The 19,606-nt window shown below is 34.2% G+C and overlaps 1 protein-coding gene across 5 annotated transcripts in view; it reads right to left on the bottom strand.

Moving 5' to 3' along the window:
* The window catches only part of LOC145293853 (ADP-sugar pyrophosphatase-like), an 82,474-nt gene extending 66,449 nt beyond the window's left edge, over positions 1–16,025 (bottom strand). The window contains exon 1 of one of the 5 annotated variants that reach the window (XM_080140549.1): positions 15,814–16,025. Coding sequence is in view for 2 of the 5 variants with exons in the window: in XM_080140546.1 (XP_079996672.1) it covers positions 14,386–14,391 (6 nt within the window). In the remaining 3 variants the exon portion in view is untranslated. The other 4 variants (XM_080140547.1, XM_080140548.1, XM_080140546.1 and 1 more) reach the window with 4 other exon arrangements.
* Positions 16,026–19,606: the final 3,581 nt, after the last annotated feature.

Below are 19,606 nucleotides of genomic sequence, written 5' to 3'. Positions count from 1 at the left end.
TATCAGTCATTGCGGTTTGGTCCCATAGTGCAGACTCAAATGCCTCAGCATGACAAATATTTTGGTTGAGAGTTCTTAGCAACCCGGCTTTTGCCAGTAGATCGGTCTGAAGCGTATCATTCGATATCCCTTTGATAAATTGGTCCTTGATGTAAATGTCGGACAGGTCATGATCACAGTTGGGGCATGAGAAATTACAGTCTATGGCCGTGGACCTAAGGCGAACAAGGTATTGTTGGATGGGTTCATCTTCATGCTGTGATATAGATGCAAATGTCATCCAATGGACCATGGGATTTGATTTTTGAGTTACCAATGCTTCTGTCATCTCTAGCAGCTTGTCTGGGTTGGTGGTGAAGAACTTAGGATACGTATTTATGATTGCGTTTTGGACGGATTCATCAGCACAACTGTATAACTGGGTATTGGCCTGAGAAGTTGGCATGTCCGTTATTCTGGTGAATACTTCCCAGTCAATCCGAAATTTTCTAAATTGTTGAGGGGTCATTTCGAGATGAAGTTGAGGAGGCCTGGCAGCTGGTGCCTTAGCATAGGTGGTCTGGGTAGCGGGCTCCTTGGCTAGTCGAAGGATAGACAGAGCTTCTCCCATTGTTGTGATTCCCAATTCTTTTAGCATGGCTCGATTCATTACTTGAAGGTTTTCTTTCCTCAGTTTTTCCTTCACAAAAGTTGCAGCGTAGCTCTTGGCGGAATCGGCAGCAATGCCTGCTTTGAGGAAATAGTCTTCCAAATCTTCTGTCTCGAATCCTGTTCGTAGTGCCATATTGGATTGTGTAGTGGACTTTCGGTCAGCGTTCAAGTTGTGGATAACTTGACAAAGACTAAAGTTACCTCTCATGAAAGAGGAGAACTATTTATGGCACAATGAGAGATTCCATTGTGCATATATGGGCCAGTCTATTCTCTGGATTGTGATTGGCTGAATCACCTGATTGGATATGCTTGTACATAAATACAAGCCCTCAGTCCAGCTCAATCTGGTGTCTGTCTTGTGCATAAGCTGGACCCTTGCTAAGTGTTGCTGCTATTATTATTATTATTATTGTTGTTGTGTGTTATTGACTACTACAGTTCTTTTGATTATTCTACAAAAAAAAACTAATGTAAGGCAAACGAACGATGTTAAATGTAAAAATGGGAAAAACAAAAAAAGAAAATGCAAAAAATAAAACAGAAAAACGAACGTTAAAACTTCTTTAAAAAAATCTGAATCCCCCCCCCCCAAAAAAACAAAAAACATGTGAAAAATGGCTTTAATAACCCCGGGGGGTACCCGGCATTGCCCGGGTGTTTTTGGGTGTGTGTGGCCGGGCGGGGATGGGAGGGTGTTAATGAAAACCTAAGAATAAGCGAAGTAAAAAAACAGAAAAACGAACGTTAAAAAAGCTGAAAAACACATGAAAAATGGCTTAAATAACCCTGCTCCAATATTAAAATTTAAAAAAATCGAAAAAAAAAAAGAAGACATCTCACATCACGATTCGAACCCAAAACCTTTAGATAATGAGGCAGCACTCTAAGAAACTGAGCTAAGATGACAATGCCGAAATTGTGTCGCTTTTTCAAATATTTAAAGTAAATCAGGTTACGTCGTATGACACATGCGTAGAACCGAACTCGTCATAAGAGGACGGTTTTTGCTCGGCATTGCCCGGGTGTTTGGAGGTGTGTGTGTGTTGGCGGGAGGGGTAAATCAAAACAAAATGGGCTGTTTCAATATAAAAAAAAAAAGATGTTAAACAAAAACCGCGAACATGTGAAAAAAAAAAACAACCCCCATCGAGGTGTGCTTGTTTGGGGAGGGGGTTTAAATCAAAACAATTAAAAAAACGATGATAAACTTCTTTAAAAAATCTGAAAAAAAAAACAAAAAGCAGCATACTTGATGGAAAAAGAAAGAACAAACTGTTTCAATAATTGAAAAAATCGAGGTGTGTAAAAAACAATCGGTGAACGTGAAGCGGACAATGTTAAAAAAATTGGAAAAAAAAAAAAGATATCCTACCTCACGATTCGAACTCGCAACCTTTAGATAATGACGCTGCTCTTTAACCAACTGAGCTAAGAAAGGATCACTGAAATTGGGGCGGTTTTTATAATATTTAAACTACTTCAATGGACGCCGTCATTGACGCATGCGTACATCGCAATCTTGTCATGAAGGAACGATTTTTTGCTACCCTCCCTGTAAAAAAGCGTCTGGTTGAGGGTGAAGGAATTAATGTTTTTAGCCATTTTTCGATATTTGTTGGCTGAAGATTCATACTTGAAAACGACGAAAATCTGTGGCCTGAGTGGAAAGTTTTTGCGAGACATACAAACACACACACACATTTTGCCTTTTATATATATAGATAGACTAGCTGGGGTACCCAGCGTTGCCCGGGTGTTTGGAGGTGTGTGTTGAGCAAAAAAAAAAAAAGGTGGTAGTAAACAGGCAGACAGGCTCGAACCCGTACCGCAAAGGAGGAAAAGAACATGAAAAAAAGAAATGTGACATCTTTGCTGTTGCGTCCATTGCCAAACTGGAATTGACAAAGGTTTAAATTAAGGCCAGTCAATCGAAAAGAGGGGATGACATTAGAAAATATCGGCAAAAAACGCGACCCCTCCCTGTAGAAAAGTGCCTAATTTAGAGTGAAAGAATTAATGTTTTCAGCCAATTTTTCAATATTTGTTATCCGGGCTTCAAAACGATAGAGATCTCTGTGGCCTCTGTCGAAAGTTTTAGTTAGACATACATACATACATTTAAACAGACAGGTGAGATTTATATATTACTAGCTGGGGTGGCCGGTGATGCCCGGCTGTTTAGAGGTATGTGTGTGGGGGGTGGTAAATCAAAACAAAGCGAAGTAATAACCCTGTTTAAATATTAAAAAAAAAAAAAAACAATGTTAAAACTTCTTAAAAAAAAATCGGAAAAACAAAAAAAATAGTGAATGTGATGGAAAAAAAAAACAAAACAAAAAAAACGAACGTGATGCAAAATGAACGATGTTAGAATTTCTTAGTGGAGGTGACCAGGTGTTTAATAAAAAGAAAGTTTTGGGGAAGGAGGTAAGCTCGACCTGAACCCTTGAGGCGAAAGCGAAAAAAAAAAAACGTGATGACTTACCTGGATGTTACGAAGGTAGGGGAATGAGAATGGATGAAATTTAAAAAGTGAATTGATAGGTGCGTAAATTTAATGAGGTCAAACATCAATTCCACTGTTAAGTTTGGCTGTGAAGCAGTTTTTTTTTTGGTTTTGTTTCTTCAAGATGTTGAGTTGAGGGAAAAACCAGCTCCCCATTAAAAGGGGAGTCTCCAAATGGATAGCAATTGTCTGATATAAGTGGTTTCCCCAGCATTGATCAAACCTTATTGATTAAAAGTCCCTGCCATGAGGACCAGGGAGCTTAATTTGCTTCAGATTCAGTTTCGCTTTTATACTAAAAAGCCAAACAAACACATGTAGACTAAGAAATATCATGAAAATAGCTTGTTTTGTAAATCTTAGATATTATAATCTGCGGTGCATATAAAAAGTTTTAAGAATGAGTGACCTCACCGAGCCCCCCCCCCCCAAGCCGTTGCTATACAAACACAGAAAATGCATATTAACACACATTTTGCCTTTTATATATATAGACTAGCCTGGGTGCCCAGCGTTGCCCGGGTGTTTGAAGGTGTGTGTTGAGCAAAAAAAAAAAAAAAAAAATGGTAGTAGGCAGGCTTAAACTCATACCGCAAAGGAGAAAAAAAATGTGAAAAAAAGTGACGTCTTTGCTGCTGCGCCTATCGCCAAACCGGAAGTGACATAGGTTTAAATTAATTAAATTTGAAAAACAGATCCATTCTTTTTTCATTCACATAACATAAATTCTTCATCACTAAAAATAATAACAAAGTTGTCTGATAAAAAAAAAAAATTATTATTAATGACACGAGAGAAAGAATTGTAGGTTTATAGAAGAAAACATTATATTTTGTGTATATCTGAGAGGCAGCTGTTTAAACTTAAATTTATGTTATGTGAATGAAAAAAAAAAATGGATCTGTTTTTCAAATTTCCGATGCACAATATTGCATATCCTGGTGCATACAAAGATAGAACAATTTTAAACAAAAAGTGACATTCGTTAATACGGTAAGCTTAATATAAGTAATATTACGTCGTCTTTCACAATATCAAAGTTGAAAAACTTAGTATATGAAATGCAAACATATTTGCCCTATTCGTATCATTTGGATTATTTGGACTATTATTCTCATCATGCGTGTTAATTACACAATATTTCCATCGATGAAACCTCAACATTTAGGTGCATCTTATCAAACTCTGGAATCTTTCTGTCAAATTCAGGACCCCGTGGCATAGTGGATAAAGTACTTGGTAAAATTCAGTTGTAAAATTACACTCTTCTGGTGGTTGAAAGTTCAATCCTTAGTGTGGGCGACACTCAAAGTACAATTGTGAATTACTTAGGAATTCTACCTGGTCATGGCTGAAAGAATGAGAGCATTTTACCCTCGTGGATTAAATAAAGTGTTCCATTCAAAATTCTGTGAGGATTCCAGAGTTCGACAAAGATTTTTAAGTTTGACAAGATTCACCTGAGGAAGGTTGGAGGCTACATTGACCGAAACGCTGTAAAAATAACACTTAAAATGAGAATAGTAGTTCGAAGAATCCAAATAATATGAATAATTAATCCTCATCTCAAAAATTCAAAAATGTAATATTTACCCAATTATCAAACTGTTCTTTCATCTGTTTTTACATGATCTGAATCTAAATTTATTTCTGATTTTCTTTTAACTATTGATAAAGTGCAGTGGAATTACTCGTAGGACAGCACATTTGCGTGTAACGGATGTAAGACAACGGAGATGGATGAAAACTTAGACGTGGACAAAACACATCTGGGTTGTGTTAATCAGGTATAGTTGCCAGATAGTCTTTGAAATTCTTTTACATGAATCTGGCTGCTCCTATAATTACTGGAATGATGGAGATCTTAAAATTCCAGTTTCTTTTCATATCATTATTTTTTTCCACTCTTAGGTCTGTTTAAGACAGCATCATTGATTGCAAGAATGAAGAGTGAATGGAGTAAATTTAGCGAATTTTCTGTCATTAGTAAACAACAGTTGACAAAGTGATGAGTCTATCGGGCACACAAATGTAATGATATTTGGAAGTGAAATTAGGCCAGTAAATGTTGATGACATGCGTTGCATAGAGAGAAATGATATGAGAATAATGCTATGGATGTGTAATGTGAATCCTAAAGTCAAACTTAGATCTGGTGACCTCACAGTAAGATTAAATGTGGACAGTATAGAGATGTGTACAGAACAGGACACTCTGATGATATGGTCACATTGAAAGTTAGTAGACATATTAAGTTAAGAAAGTTCTAACATTGGGTTAGTAGACATATTAAGTTAAGAAAGTTCTAACATTGGGTTAGTAGACATATTAAGTTAAGAAAGTTCTTGCAGAATTTTTAATTTGAATTTCAAATGATGTATTTTCAAATAAGTTTTCATTATACCTTTACTTTATATACCATTATAAAGAGCGTTTTTCACTCTATCTAATCATTTAAATTACAATCGTTTTAACATAATTATGTCTTCTTTTCAGAATGTTGTACACAAATGAAAGAAAAGAAAATTTACATAATTTCTTTATTTCAATTACCGGACCATTAATTACGAAATGGATAGAAATGGATAACCAAGGTGAACTATCACAAGTTCATAATGGATAAAGTTCTGGTTTCTATTCGATGAAAAATGGCCGGTTTCATCTGTTCATAAAGTTACTTTATTTTAATTTTCTTGCTTTATTTGTTTTTTTCTTTACGCTCAAACTGTTAGTAAAAAGACTATCTCTAGTTGATATGATTATTTCAAACAGATATTCTCTTGTTAATAAAATGTAAACATGCCAAAACAAAATGGCGACTGAATAGATTGCTCTTCTTCTAAACTAATAGTAAATAGTTTTTATATTTACATAAACAGGAGGTAGCGATATGATAACTGACTGAAACATTTATTAACTACAGATTGGGTTAAAAATTTCTTTTTATTTGAAAGATATGGCAAAAGATACAGCAGGACAATATTCAGCCAAATGATCCGGTATTAAATGTAGTTGCAGAATGCAGAATGTCTGAGTTTGCAAATTGAATTAATTTACCAGCGTCCAAATAGTCTTCATCTGAATGTCCTTGATTTGGGTTATGCAATTCAATCAATTCAGCACCAGCAAGCTTCCAATAATTTTGACCAGCTCATTGAAGCAATGTAAGAAAGTTTCAATAAACTTCAGAAGTGGAAACTTAACAGCACTTTTCTAAGTTTGCAGTTAGCAATGTAACAAGTTATTTTATCTATATAGTTTATTGATCGAAATTTTTTTTTACAAAGTTAAAACAATAAAAGCAAAAAATTCAAAATTAATTATAAAACAATAAAAGTAAAAATTCACAAACAAAAAAAACTTAGACATGAAATTTTAGTTGACGTTTATAACAACTATGAACTCTGACAAATGTCTAAAGAAAAGCTTGAAAAAGAAGAAAAACTTGAAGCATCCATTTTCTATTTCTGATGAGTGGCAGCAAACACTGCTTTTGTTAAAGTAAACTTTCCCTGGTTATTTTTGTTATTAACTAGCAGTTCAGCCCGGTTTTGCTTGGGCCCTATGTACTGTTCATAACTTTGTCTTTATGTGCATATATATATATATATATATATATAAAGTTTGACTCGTGTCTAGGTAACCTACATCTAAAATTTCAAGCGTTTAGACTCAAAATTGGTGGTGGAGTTTGGTAGAGTTTGCAAAGGTCAACTATTTCAACTTTGATCTCTTGGCAGCCAAATTTTCGCCCAAAACTCATTAAAAAGCTTGCTGTATGTCTGAATACTCTTTTTGTAAAATTTCAAATGTTTAGAACCAAAATTGGCTGAATGGTTTGCTAGAGACCACAAAGGTCAAATCTTCAGAACTTTAACCCCTTGGCAGCCATATTTTCGGCCAAAAACCAATTACAAAGCTTGTCCTTTATCTGAATACACTTTATGTAAAATTTCAAATGTTTAGACCAAAAATTGACCGAGTAATTTGGTAGAGACCGCAGAGCTAAAAAATTTTCTTATCTTTGACCCCAATTTTGACCCCTTAACATTTGTTTTGAGCTCAAATCAAATTAAAAAGTTTGATCCATGTCCAAGTGACCTACATCTAAAATTTCAAGTGTTTAGACCTAAAATTGTGGAAGAGTTTGGTAGAGTTTTCAAAGGTCAAATCGTTGAACTTGACAGCCAAATTTCTGGCCGAAAACCAAATAAAAAGATTTTCCCAAATCTCAATTCCCCTTATGTCAAATCTCGAATCTGCAGACTGAAAATTGACAGAGTAATTTGGTAGGGAAATGTACACACACAGGCAATTTCACTTTTATAAATGGATAGATTTAACTGTTTATGTATATCAGTTTTGATATACTTCACACTGCATGATCACATTGACACACTAGTTTTCATCAGATCACTGAAGTTAGCAACAATGAGACTGGCCAGTTCCAGATGGGTGACTATTTGGAAATAGCAGATGCTGTATGTGCTCTCCGCTTATCTCAGCATTGTTTTCAGTTGTCTTGAATTTCTATTTGCCACTGGAATAAAACAGTTCCAACTCCAGAGAAGTGTGGTTGGAGATTGCACAACTCATTGCCACAAAAATATTTCACGTACAAGTCACAGCATCATCAGTGATGTTTGTGGTTTTTGTCGACAACGACAGATGACCATGTATATATATATTTTTTTTTTTTTGCACAGTGGTCACCACTTATCAAGGCCCGGAAGCCACTCAGGGATAAGGGTTATTGCAAGTACATTACGTTTTGTGTGATGAAATGTTTACTTAAGGGGGCGGTTCATTAGGAATTTGTTAACGTTGGACTTGAAGCCATCCAAGTTGTAGTCAGGTGGGAAGCAGGCAGACGGAACAGAGTTCCACAGGCGTGCAGTTCTAAGAAAGAAGCTTTGTTCATGGAATCCACGTTTTGATTTAGGCACAGATAAAGAGTGGGGGAAATTTTTCACAGTGGATTCAGCTAGACGAGTGTTTTTCGTGAAAGATTGGCGAGGGGGGACCAGAGATTTTTTTCACACTTACTTCTAAGACAATTCACTAATATTATTCATTTCATTATTGAGTATGGGAATAAATGATATTGTTTTTGTTTTTTTTATCTACTGGAATAATTATTTTGGAATAACGTGAAAATTGTTGGAACGGAGAGAGTAATAAACATTACACAAAAGGTTTCATTAAAAATTTGGTAACTGCCAATATTATCTTAGTAAAATCCGATAATGAGCTATAACAAAGGTTGAAAAGTGACCACAAAAAATTAAAATCGGGTTCCCTAAACAGAAAAATAAAATAACACTTATGCTGTCTATATATTTTTTGGTGCTAGTGTACAAAAGGGTCCCCAAATTTCTGGCCTTGAAAAATTTAGGTCACACAGTATTAGTTAACCGGTGTCACATTAAATAACCTAGCATTGAATTAATGGAAAATGATAAGATAGAAAAATAATTATTAATGAAAAACAGTTTTCAATGGGGAATAAAATTTGTCTGACATTTTGATTTATATTCATTACGTGAAGTAAGCAACAGAACCTAATTATCTCCCCTGTCAACTTATGTTTTTTTTTTAGTAAATGTAATATTGAATTCACAAATTTTTTTTCCCATTAATAAGTATTTCTCTACCTGATCGTTTTCCGTCATTTTTGGATATGTCATTATTTGCGATATGATAATTACATAGATCTCGCATGTTTTATTCAAAATTCAATATTTTTTTTAATTATTGTAATATAGAAGCACCATATTTTGTTTCTCAAAAAACATTTTGAGTGATTGAAAGACTGCATGGATAAAAAACAGGAAGACTATGTCATTTGATATGACACCAGTTAGCTGTTACCATGTAACATAAATTTTCTGATGTCAGAAATTTGGGATCCTTTTTGTACAGTGGCACCATTTATTTTATAAATTAAAAAAACAAAAAAGAAAAACGAATAAAACGAATAAATAAATAATAAGCTCAAGGTAGCAAGATAGGGTCCAAAAATCCAGCTTCATTCTGAGTTTAGGGAAAGGTGGGTCATGTGGTACTTTGTCACTGGTATCGAAACAGGACCTAGTCCCTTTGAATAAAGCGTCAAGTTGTTAACTTTAAACAACAGAAAAGGTGTAATATACAACAAATAAATGCTACCAAACTATCGATATTATCATTGAATATAGAATTGTTTATTTAATATTTTAACACAAAGAAATTATAATTGCAAAAAAATTTCTACGTTCGTTTTGGAATTCGTATAATTTATATATGTACAATTCTAATATTTTCCTTGCTTGCCTGAATATAAAACTTTTGGCGTAACATAATTTTTATATAATCTTGAAAAATAAAACTTTTTTTTTTTTAATTTAAAAGCAGGAACATTGAAAAATAAGTAAATTAAAAAATGGTAAAAATTAGACAAACATTCATGATAAGAATGTACAGATGCACATCTGGAAGAAAAAAAACAAAAAAACAGCACCCCTTACCACCCTTTAACTACCTGACGTCATTTTCAGACAGCCTTTTGAGTAACTGAAATTTTGGGCGTCTGTATAATGTATGTAACAAAAAATTTGTTTTCTTTCGGTTGAACGAAGCGAGAAGAATCTCTCGCTTTTGGGAGCTAATTAAGCTATTTTTTTGTTCAAACAAGGTGTTTTTTTTTTTTAATTGAATTCAATATCTTAGAACTTTACTAATTATCTTTGAAATAGACCCAGAAAACTAATATTTATCTTTTAAAGGATTTTTACGATGAAATTTATTAATATAGTTTTTATTTCTTTATTTGCGGACTATTATCCTCATCTTCATAGTTGTTGTTTAACAACATTTCGGCCAACTAATCCTCTGGCCTTCGTCAGGTTGTTTAGCGCGATGGGATAAGGATGCTGAATTTCTTAAGTGTATCTTCACTAATTACTACCTTCCATAGTTGTCATCTCACCACGTTTTTATCCCGTTGTGCTTAACAACCTAACGAAGGCCAGAGGAATAGTTGGCCGAAACGTTGTGAAACAACAACTATGAAAGATGAGGATAATAGTCCGCAAATAAATAAAAAATATACAAATTACTCATCTCAAAAGAATTTCAGTAATTAAAGAATTTATTTAACTTCAACATTTAGCTGAATTGGCTTGCCGTGAAAACATTTTTCATAACTTTTTTATTTCACGTATACAAATATTTTTTTCTTTTTGGAAATTAACTTTAGTCTTTAATTTTTAAAATACAATCAAAAATTAGTCGGAAACAAACAAAAAAAAATTATGAAAAATCGGCTTTCAAAACTATGTCCCCTTACCTTTATTCCACCATTTTTGCTCCTACCTATATGTTGCACTCCCTCACACAGAAATACAGTAAACAGGCTGGAATGTTCGAGAAGGCCTGTACTTAAAAATTTGCCTGCCAAAAATCAAGTTAGTTTCCTCTTCGATTTCTCAAGAACAGCACATGTTCAGGATAACTCTGTGATGAGGAGACGTTACTACCCCCCCCCATCACCCTGATATTACACGCAATGCACATGAACCTTAATTCCCATCATGGAAAGTTACCACATCGAACGAGAACTTGAATTTTGTTTTAAACAAATTTATTCTATTTATATATATATATATATATACACACACACACACACACACATTTGTAATATAGTCTTTTGTCATTTATTCACTATATTGCTCTGTAACTACATTGAGCTTCTTAAATAAGGATTGGTATATACTATAAGGAAATAAAACATATTTATTCTACTTTTCTTACGATATGAACACATACGCATGCATTCACTTATATGATTTATGGGCCGTTTTTGTCAGAAAACAACCATATTGATTTTAAGCTCACGTGTGGCACTCTGATCATAAAAAGTCAGTAATTTCAAACCCCATGCAAATCTCACTTCATTAATCTTTTATTATGAACATTCTATGCAAGAAAACATTCATGCTGGAACAACTTAAACTAATATTCTTAACACGTAAATAAATGTTTATTTCATGTTAGTATAGAGATTTCGCGTTCTTTGTCGAGTGTCGTTATTTTCCGAATTTCATTTTTATTTTTTTATGTAGGGATGTGGGTTGGTGAAATCTTTCTATTAATCGGCGATCTTGTCAAATTTACCTTTAATGATCGCGCCGATACACTCCTACTTTCGACTTTAATTAAGTTGCAATACACGCAACCACTGCCCTAAAAATTGATAAATCCCGACAATAAATTGGTTATCCTACAGAACCACATTTCCTATAAGTAGTGACTCCACCGTAAGTCCTACACATGCCATGTAAATAAATCAAGTTCTGTTTTCTGGCGTTCAGGAAGCCGGGTTTAATTTTGTGTGGTCACCTCGGCTGTTGTAACTCGTTACTGTGCAATGATCTGTGTAAGTACCTAAGATTAAAAAATAAATGGATAAAGTGATAATTTCAAAAACAATTGGGTTAAGACAAAGATTACTACTTGATGGCAGTTACTTCGAATTTATAACTGTGGGTTACCATCAATGTTCTGTAGGTACCTCCAAACTGTTGTGTATTATGTCATCATTCTAAACAAAAAACACAACGTCATCAGTTTGTGTGTTTATTGTAATTTCTATGGAAAAGCATTAGCACTATAAAATTTATTTGCAAGTAACGTTATTTTACAATCGGATTTTCAAATATACATTTATATTATATTGATTTAGAAACAATTGATAATTGAATATTTATGTATTTATTAATCGTATATTTTTTCCTATACAATAAATTCTGCCATATAAAAAATGTAACGGGTTTGTATTACTGTACACATAGATTCGAAAAAGTTGTCAAGAAACAAATATATAACAAGTAAATGTTATCAAAGGCAAGATAAGTTACTTTTTTCTACCTAACTGGATATATTTTTTGTGTTTTTATTCAATGTAACATGTTTATTCAGCTCGAAAAGCATACAGTGTTTATCGATGTATTGGAAAATTCAAAATGGCGGCCGACACTCTCTTTAACACGGTAAGTTCAGGAGAAGATGTTATAAATAATAAACTAGACAAAATACTGTTAGAAATTCGCTCATTATATGTTACCGTGACATAAGTTGACATATATTCGGTGTTTTTTAATAGTATGTTGTCTAGTTTATTATTTATAACACCTTTTCCCAAACTTAAAGAGAGTGTTGGGGTTGGGCTCCATTTTGAATTTTCCAATACATCGGTAAACACTGCATGTTTTTCGAGCTGAATAAACATGTTACATTGAATAAAAACACAAAAAATATATCCAGTTAGGTAGAAAAGTAACTTATCTTGCCTTTGATAACATTTATTTGTTATATATTTGTTTTTTGACAACTTTTTCGAATCTATGTGTACAGTAATACAAACCCAAAAAATGTTAGTATGTTCTTGTATTACCGTATTTTCAAGTAACATTCAAAACCGAGAATCAGCAACTATGTCCCAGAGCCTAGCTGGAGTCCGAACACGGTACCCCCGTAATAATAATAAACGGTTGGGTTCGAGACTCCTAACAAACAGTTCCCCAGTTCGATACAAAAACACCTGATGAAGGCCGGAGGGCAAAACGGCCGAAACGTTGTGGCTATAACAACCAAGATGAGGAAGTCAGTCCGACAATCTCAATCAATTAACCTGTTCTGTTGATACATGTATCTACAAATGCTTGTCCTTACAGGCTTTCGTATATTTTATGACAGCGCGCGCGCTCCTCAAGGTAGCCATGGGTGGGGAGATAACTTGGTCTAAAGCGCCGAAAACCCCTACCTATATTAAATCATAACTTTTTCTCCTAAAAATCGAAACATGGCTACCTTTTGATCAGTATCATAAATTGTTTTTCGCTGTCAAAAAAACAAAACAAAACCTACTTGATCAAATTAAGTGAATTTTTTGGTATTTTTTAGATTAGGTCCACCCCACCTCCACAATTTTCTTTTAAATTACGACTAAAATGGTTTTCGACTATGCTGAATACGGAAATCGCATTGAAAGTTTGCAGAAATAAGTAGTTATCGAGATATAAAAAGTTGTATTATGCATTGTATTCTTTGGCGGCCATCTTTGTTACGCGCGTAGATTTGTTTATGGCGTGCGATAACTACATATTTCTGCAAAATTTCAATGCGATTTCCGTATTCAGCATAGTCGAAAACCTATAAAAGTCGTCATTTAGAAGAACATGGTGAAGGTGGACCTAATCTAAAAATTTACCTTTAATGTCTTGATTAAACTATACAAGTACCGAAAACCGATATAAAATAATTGCGGTTATAAACAAATTCTGCGTATTTTTTTTAACTTCCGGTTTCTGCTGGCCGTTTTGCTTCATGATAAGACCCTTTTGGTGAATGTTTACCAGTTTTAAAATAGGCAAACGAACTTGGCTGTTTTCATAATAATAATATTTAAAAACTGGTCAGCATCAATCAAAACGGACTTTTTGAGAGCAAGAAGCCGGAAGTAAAAAAAAAAAAACAAAAAAAAAACGCGGACATTAATAGTTTGTTATCATGTCGAATATAGTAATATATAAAAAATTACGAAAATTCATCGACACACAATTGCAGTTATTCTACTAGATGAATTTTCGTAATTTTTTAATATATTAGTATTTTCGACATGACTAGTAAGTACTGTTGTTTTGGCTTAAAACCAAATATTTCAAAAAATCGATCTGTCGACTATCTTAACAAGCACATGAAAAAGATTTTATGTGACTTTTTAGTGGTTATGCAGAGAAGGTACCGCGCTATTTAAAAAAAATTCAAGTTCTACTATCGTGCTTATTAATTTGTTGGTGCTAGTGCAGAGAGTGATCCGCGCTATTTTAAAAATCGTATTTCCAAGTTTAATTAAAGTTTTATGTTTTTTTTTTATTCAATTGTAAGATTGAAGTATAGAATAGGTACAAAACATCCTCCCCTCCCCATGTTAAGAATGGCTTTTTAAATAATAACGTTATTATTCACGTCCGGATCACTCTCTGCACTAGTACTAAATTGTTAAGTGAAAGTGCAGGCAGAACAGTTACAAAAAAAAAAAAAAAACACTTTCCCCTCACCATATAAAAATGAGTTTCTAAATAATAGCATTATTATTTAAGAATTGTACGTTTTCAGCATAGTACCGACTTTTTTTTTATGGCCGTTTGGTACAAAAGAGAAACAGTCTGTTGATGTGAACTTACGAACATGAATTCGGAATCGTCGTTACCAACCTACAAGTATTCGTCTTAACCCAAAATAACATTAACCCGGAAATATGTAGTAATTGCCAAAAAGTTGGTTTGCTTAAAACGAGAATCGAGAGAGGCGGACACTTCTGTTAACAGGTTGGAACGCAATTCTAACGTTTATTGACGTTAAAATAGCAAAATAATTCGGTTAATTGAAAAAAGGTTTGGTTTCGTTTTAACTAGAAATTTTCACACGGGCACAATATATATATATATATATATATATATATATATATATATATATAAGATACTAATGGGAATAAAATGACAGAACAATGTTTACATTGTAGTCTTCAACAATTGAAGGTGGTTTTGAAGTCTTTAAACTGGCAGTTCGAAAACGATATGGGTGCTTGTTTAAATTAAAGGTCCGCCATTTTTAAAACGAACGTAATCGCGGATGATTTTTTTTTTTGTTAAAAATACATTTAGCTTCTAGTACACATTTTACTAGATTATTTTCCGTAATTTTTTTGAATTTATACTAATTTCGGTATCGTAAATTTTGGAATTTATGATATGTTAACAAGACACGTAAATACGTAATGTTTTCACCTGAAATGCGTTGGTTTAAAAGATCACCAATGTAAACAAACACCAACACCACAATATGTGTATTTTTTTTTTTTTTTTTTTTTTTTACTTACCAATTAATGTAAAGAAAAAAACAAAACAAAACAGTATTGTTACACCGCGTGGTAATGTCTGCTGGGTGAAGCAAGCACTGGAAGCGAAAAGGTTTTTTTATTTTTAACTTCATACTTAGACAAAATATGGCACAAGGCCGCGTAAAGTTAGCACCCTGGAGGGAGTATTCTGATAGGCGCAAATAGTCGAGCTTATCGCTAAGGAAAAATGTAGGACAAGGCCGGAAGACGGAGATAGCCAGCTCCCCCGAGGGCATGCTCTCGTTCAGTACAAAAATAGGACGGATTCTTCAGCATTGCACAGTAGGTACCCCCCCCCCCCCCGATCTCTCAAGTTAGGAGACAATGTCTGGGAGCGCCTGATATCATACCACTCGCATAAATCAAATAACTTCATTTATGTGTCTACTGTTGTCTGGATATATTTGAATCATGAATGAAATATCAATTCAATTGTTAAAAAAGTTATTTAAACAATTATTACAAATATTTGCATCAATAAATTATTTATATTTTCATTTCGGTGATGAATGGAATTCAGTTTAAAGAAAACATGAGTTTTGTGAAAATATTCAACATACCGGTATACATCAATCCTTACGAATACTGTATTAACCACGTGGCCCCCAAAAAATGACTACAACAACAACAACCACTACTACTACTACTACTACTACTTTACAATCATGACTACTACTACGACGACGAGAAAAAAAAAATCCGTAAAGAATACCTATATTTCCGCGCGTTTTTTCTCTAATCTCTTAAACTTTAAGACCATATCATTTTCTGTGTTATTCAGAGAAAACAAAATCCAGGTCAATGCATGATTACATTTTACATTTAAAAAAATCTTTTAGTTTAACTTGGCTTCATCAACGAAGTAGCAAGCTTTAAAGTAACAGCACTATACAAAGAAAACAAGTGCTGCTGAGCTGCTGCTGCTTTAAACCACTTCTCTAGAAATTCCGGTTCTTATCTAGAATTCAACCTCATAAAAAAAAAAAAAATGCAGAAAATCGCGGAACAGAAATGTCATTTTCACAAAAATCACGTGAATTAATCAAGTAGTTTTTTTTTCTTTTTTTCATATGGTTTAATAGTATATTGTACCTATTTACTATGCCTCCCCACGGGACAGAGTTAGACACCAGGGTCGTTTTTTAACGTGGAGAAAAGGTACAAAAATAAAAAATTGTCTCAGTCGTGAAGGACTGTTCCTCCACCGAAAGAGAACAAGAAATGGAAGTGCAGCATCTGAAGGACAGATACTACACTTTGATCTTGACCAAAAGGCCAATTGTAGCCATTATGAAGTTGTTGATTTTTAAATCTGGGTAGTTCGAACTGAGTTGCCTTTCTTTATGGTGGATCAACATAGATCATTCTCGCTTCATCATAAAATATTTATAAAAAATAAACAAACAAAAAAACCCAATAAATTTGCTTGATCAATTTATATGAGTTTTAGAATATGACATTTTTGTTCCGTGGCAGGGACCTACATCATAAAAATTTTTCTGTATTTTTTAATTTTTTAAATTAGGTTGAATTCTTGGCTTGCATCAAAATTTCTTTGTAGCAAAAGTAAAAGAAGAATCCAGGTTGTCCTTGATGGACGTACGTCAAAACAATGATATAAATGCGGGTGTGCCTCAAGAGTCGACCCTTGGACCTTTATTATTTCTGATATTCATAAATGACCCCTTTGAAAAAATTGTCTCTGAGATGGGTATATTTGCGGATGACACCACACTCTATGGCAGGCACGAGAGGAAAACAAGTGAACATGTATTTAAAGCAATGGCGGAAACTAGAGGAAAACCTTCAGTTTGTAGTGGCATGGGGACAAAAATGGATGGTAACATTTAAAGCTGCCAAGACTAAGCTTCTTTCCTTTAATAATTACAAGAAACATTCTCAACCACTAATAGCTATGGCTGATGAGACATTACCTGAAAGTACTTAATTTTAAACTCCTTGGCTTAACATTCACAGGGAACATGAGCTGGAACAGATACATCGAGGGCATTGCCATGGCTGCTGTGAAGGAAGGTGGTCTCTTTCTCTCTCTCTCTCTCTACTGTGCTAGAAAGTTACACCTGAAAGTATCCTGTACCTCTACAAGGCCACCATTCGCCCATATATAGAGTATTGTTGTCACATTTGAGCTGGTGCATCTGCTACTAGTCTCTCACTCCTGGACAGGGTTCAAAGGAGAGTCGCCAAACTTATAGGTCCCGAACTGTCAGCTAGGCTTCAGCCTCTCTCCCACAGACAAAATGTTGCATCCCTCTGCTTGTTTTACAAGTATTTTAATGGTATATGCTCTGACAAACTACAAACCCTTGTTCCCCCTTGACATAAATACCCGCGACAAACCCAACAAGCAGCAAAATCCCACCCATACACAGTAGAGATCCCCAGATGTCAGAAAGTCTTCTACTCTAATAGTTTCTTCCCAGAACTGCTAGATTTTGGAATTCCCTCCCGGGTTCCTGCTTCCCCAACTATAGTGACATGCAGAAGTTACAATTTTAATGTTGCTGCTCAACCCCTTACATAGTATCCCTGCAATTATAGTATAGTAGCCCCCTACATCAAAGTGGCACCGAGCCTTGTTTGGGGTGAAAAGGCAATAAAAATGAAGAAGAAAATTTTTAAAAATATGACGTAAACATATCACACGGAGCAACTTGATTGATTTGCATTTCAGTCGAATGGGTTTCAACATTACATCCAATCAGAGGTCCCAGTGAGATTTTTTGAATTTCCCAAGAATCGACCATGAAAAATCCGAAGAAAGCGGAAAATTTCCCAAGATTAATAAATAAATAAAAAATAACCAAAAATACTAAATTAATTGACATGCATAAAAGATACTAAATTTGGTGCTTATGCACTTTTGTTACCACACTACTTTCAAATAGTTTTTTTTCAGGTTAAATTCAAGTTTTACAATATCTTTATTTTTAGTAAATTGTTAGGCGGAAGCACAGAATAGTTACAAAATACCCTCCCTTCCTCATGCTAAGAATGGCTTTCAAAATAATGTTATTATTTCAGCACGGTAACAAAAGTGCATAAGTACCCTAAATTTAATTATTCTTTTTCATCCACTCCACCATCTTCTATATTGATGTTGTTCAAATTTTCTTTTTCTTTTAAAATTCTATTCTGATATTTTCTGTCCATTTTACAACTCTCAAGATCTTGAATGAGTGCTAATGGAGATTCCAATGTGCAGCAAGGTTCATTGTTCCTTGCCATATTCTGCTTTGCTAAAAGTCTGTCATTAACAGTTTCTGCCTTTAATTTAGTTGTTAGTTTTCAGACAATTTACCGTAGAAAAAATTCTTTCGACACTTGCAGAAGAATGTGGCAAAACACACAAGTTTGTCATAAAATAAGAAATTAAATTAAACTTGCTATTATTTAATCCATCTTTGATTTCATTCCAGTGTTTAGGAATATTTTCAGTTGGAATAGTAAGTTCACGCACAAAAAGCCGCAAACACCTCCATTGGTCCTCTAAATTATTTAGTTGACTCTTTGATACAAGGGAAGGAAAATGCATTTCTAAATCACTAATTGTCAATGAGGATTGGCGAGAGTCACTTGCAATTTTATGATCTAGTCCTCTAAGTTTAGCTGTAATGCTACTTTCATTTAATAGAAATCGCTTTTTAATTTGGCATGAAAGTCCAATCAAGAATGTTAAGCAATCGTTCCTAAACGCCTTTTCATTTGCAGAATCTTTAAATGGGTTGGTCAGCAAATGAGCCATGGTTTTAGCACCATTTGGTTAAATGAAAGTAATGATAAAAAGTTAAAGTCTTCTATATTTTTATAATTAGTTTTGCAACAGTAGTTAATTTCTGATAATTTTGATGAACTTTAGATTTCAAATCTAACATAAAAATTAAGTATATTCTTATATTCAAGAAACGATTGGTGTAATCTGAAATTTTCCAATTGAAATGTTAAATTTAAATAATTTTCTGCAGAATGTTTTTTTTGTTTGTTTTTTTAAATTCAATTTTCACCCCAAACAAGGCACAGTGCCACTTTGAAGCAGGGGGCTACTATCAGGGACTTAATTAGCAGGGTCATTATGAAGGGAGATGAGTAGAAAGATATTTGTTCACATTACACTTGAACTTCTGCATATCAGTACATTTGGGAAGGCAGAATCCTGGAAGGGAGTTCCAAAGACCTGCAGTTCTGGGGAAGAAACTATTGGAGTAAAAGGCTTTCTTGCACCTAGGGATCTCTACTGTAAAGGGATGAGACTTAGTAGCTTGTCGGGTTTGTCGGGGGTAGTTACGTCGGGGAGGTACAAGTGTTTGCAGTTCGTCAGAGCATTCACCATTAAAGTATTTGTAGAACAGGCAGAGGGATGCAACATCTTGTCGATGGGACAGAGGCTAAAGCCTAGATGACAGTTCAGGACCTATCAGGTTGGCGACTCTCTTTTGAACCCTGTCCAGGAACGAGAGACAATGTTTTGAAGAAAGAGAAGCATG

Source organism: Euprymna scolopes, chromosome 15, assembly GCF_053919585.1.
Source record: "Euprymna scolopes isolate OS-2025 chromosome 15, ASM5391958v1, whole genome shotgun sequence".
NCBI classification, from domain to species: Eukaryota; Metazoa; Mollusca; class Cephalopoda; order Sepiida; family Sepiolidae; genus Euprymna; species Euprymna scolopes.
This window is presented reverse-complemented; position numbering and strand designations above follow the sequence as displayed.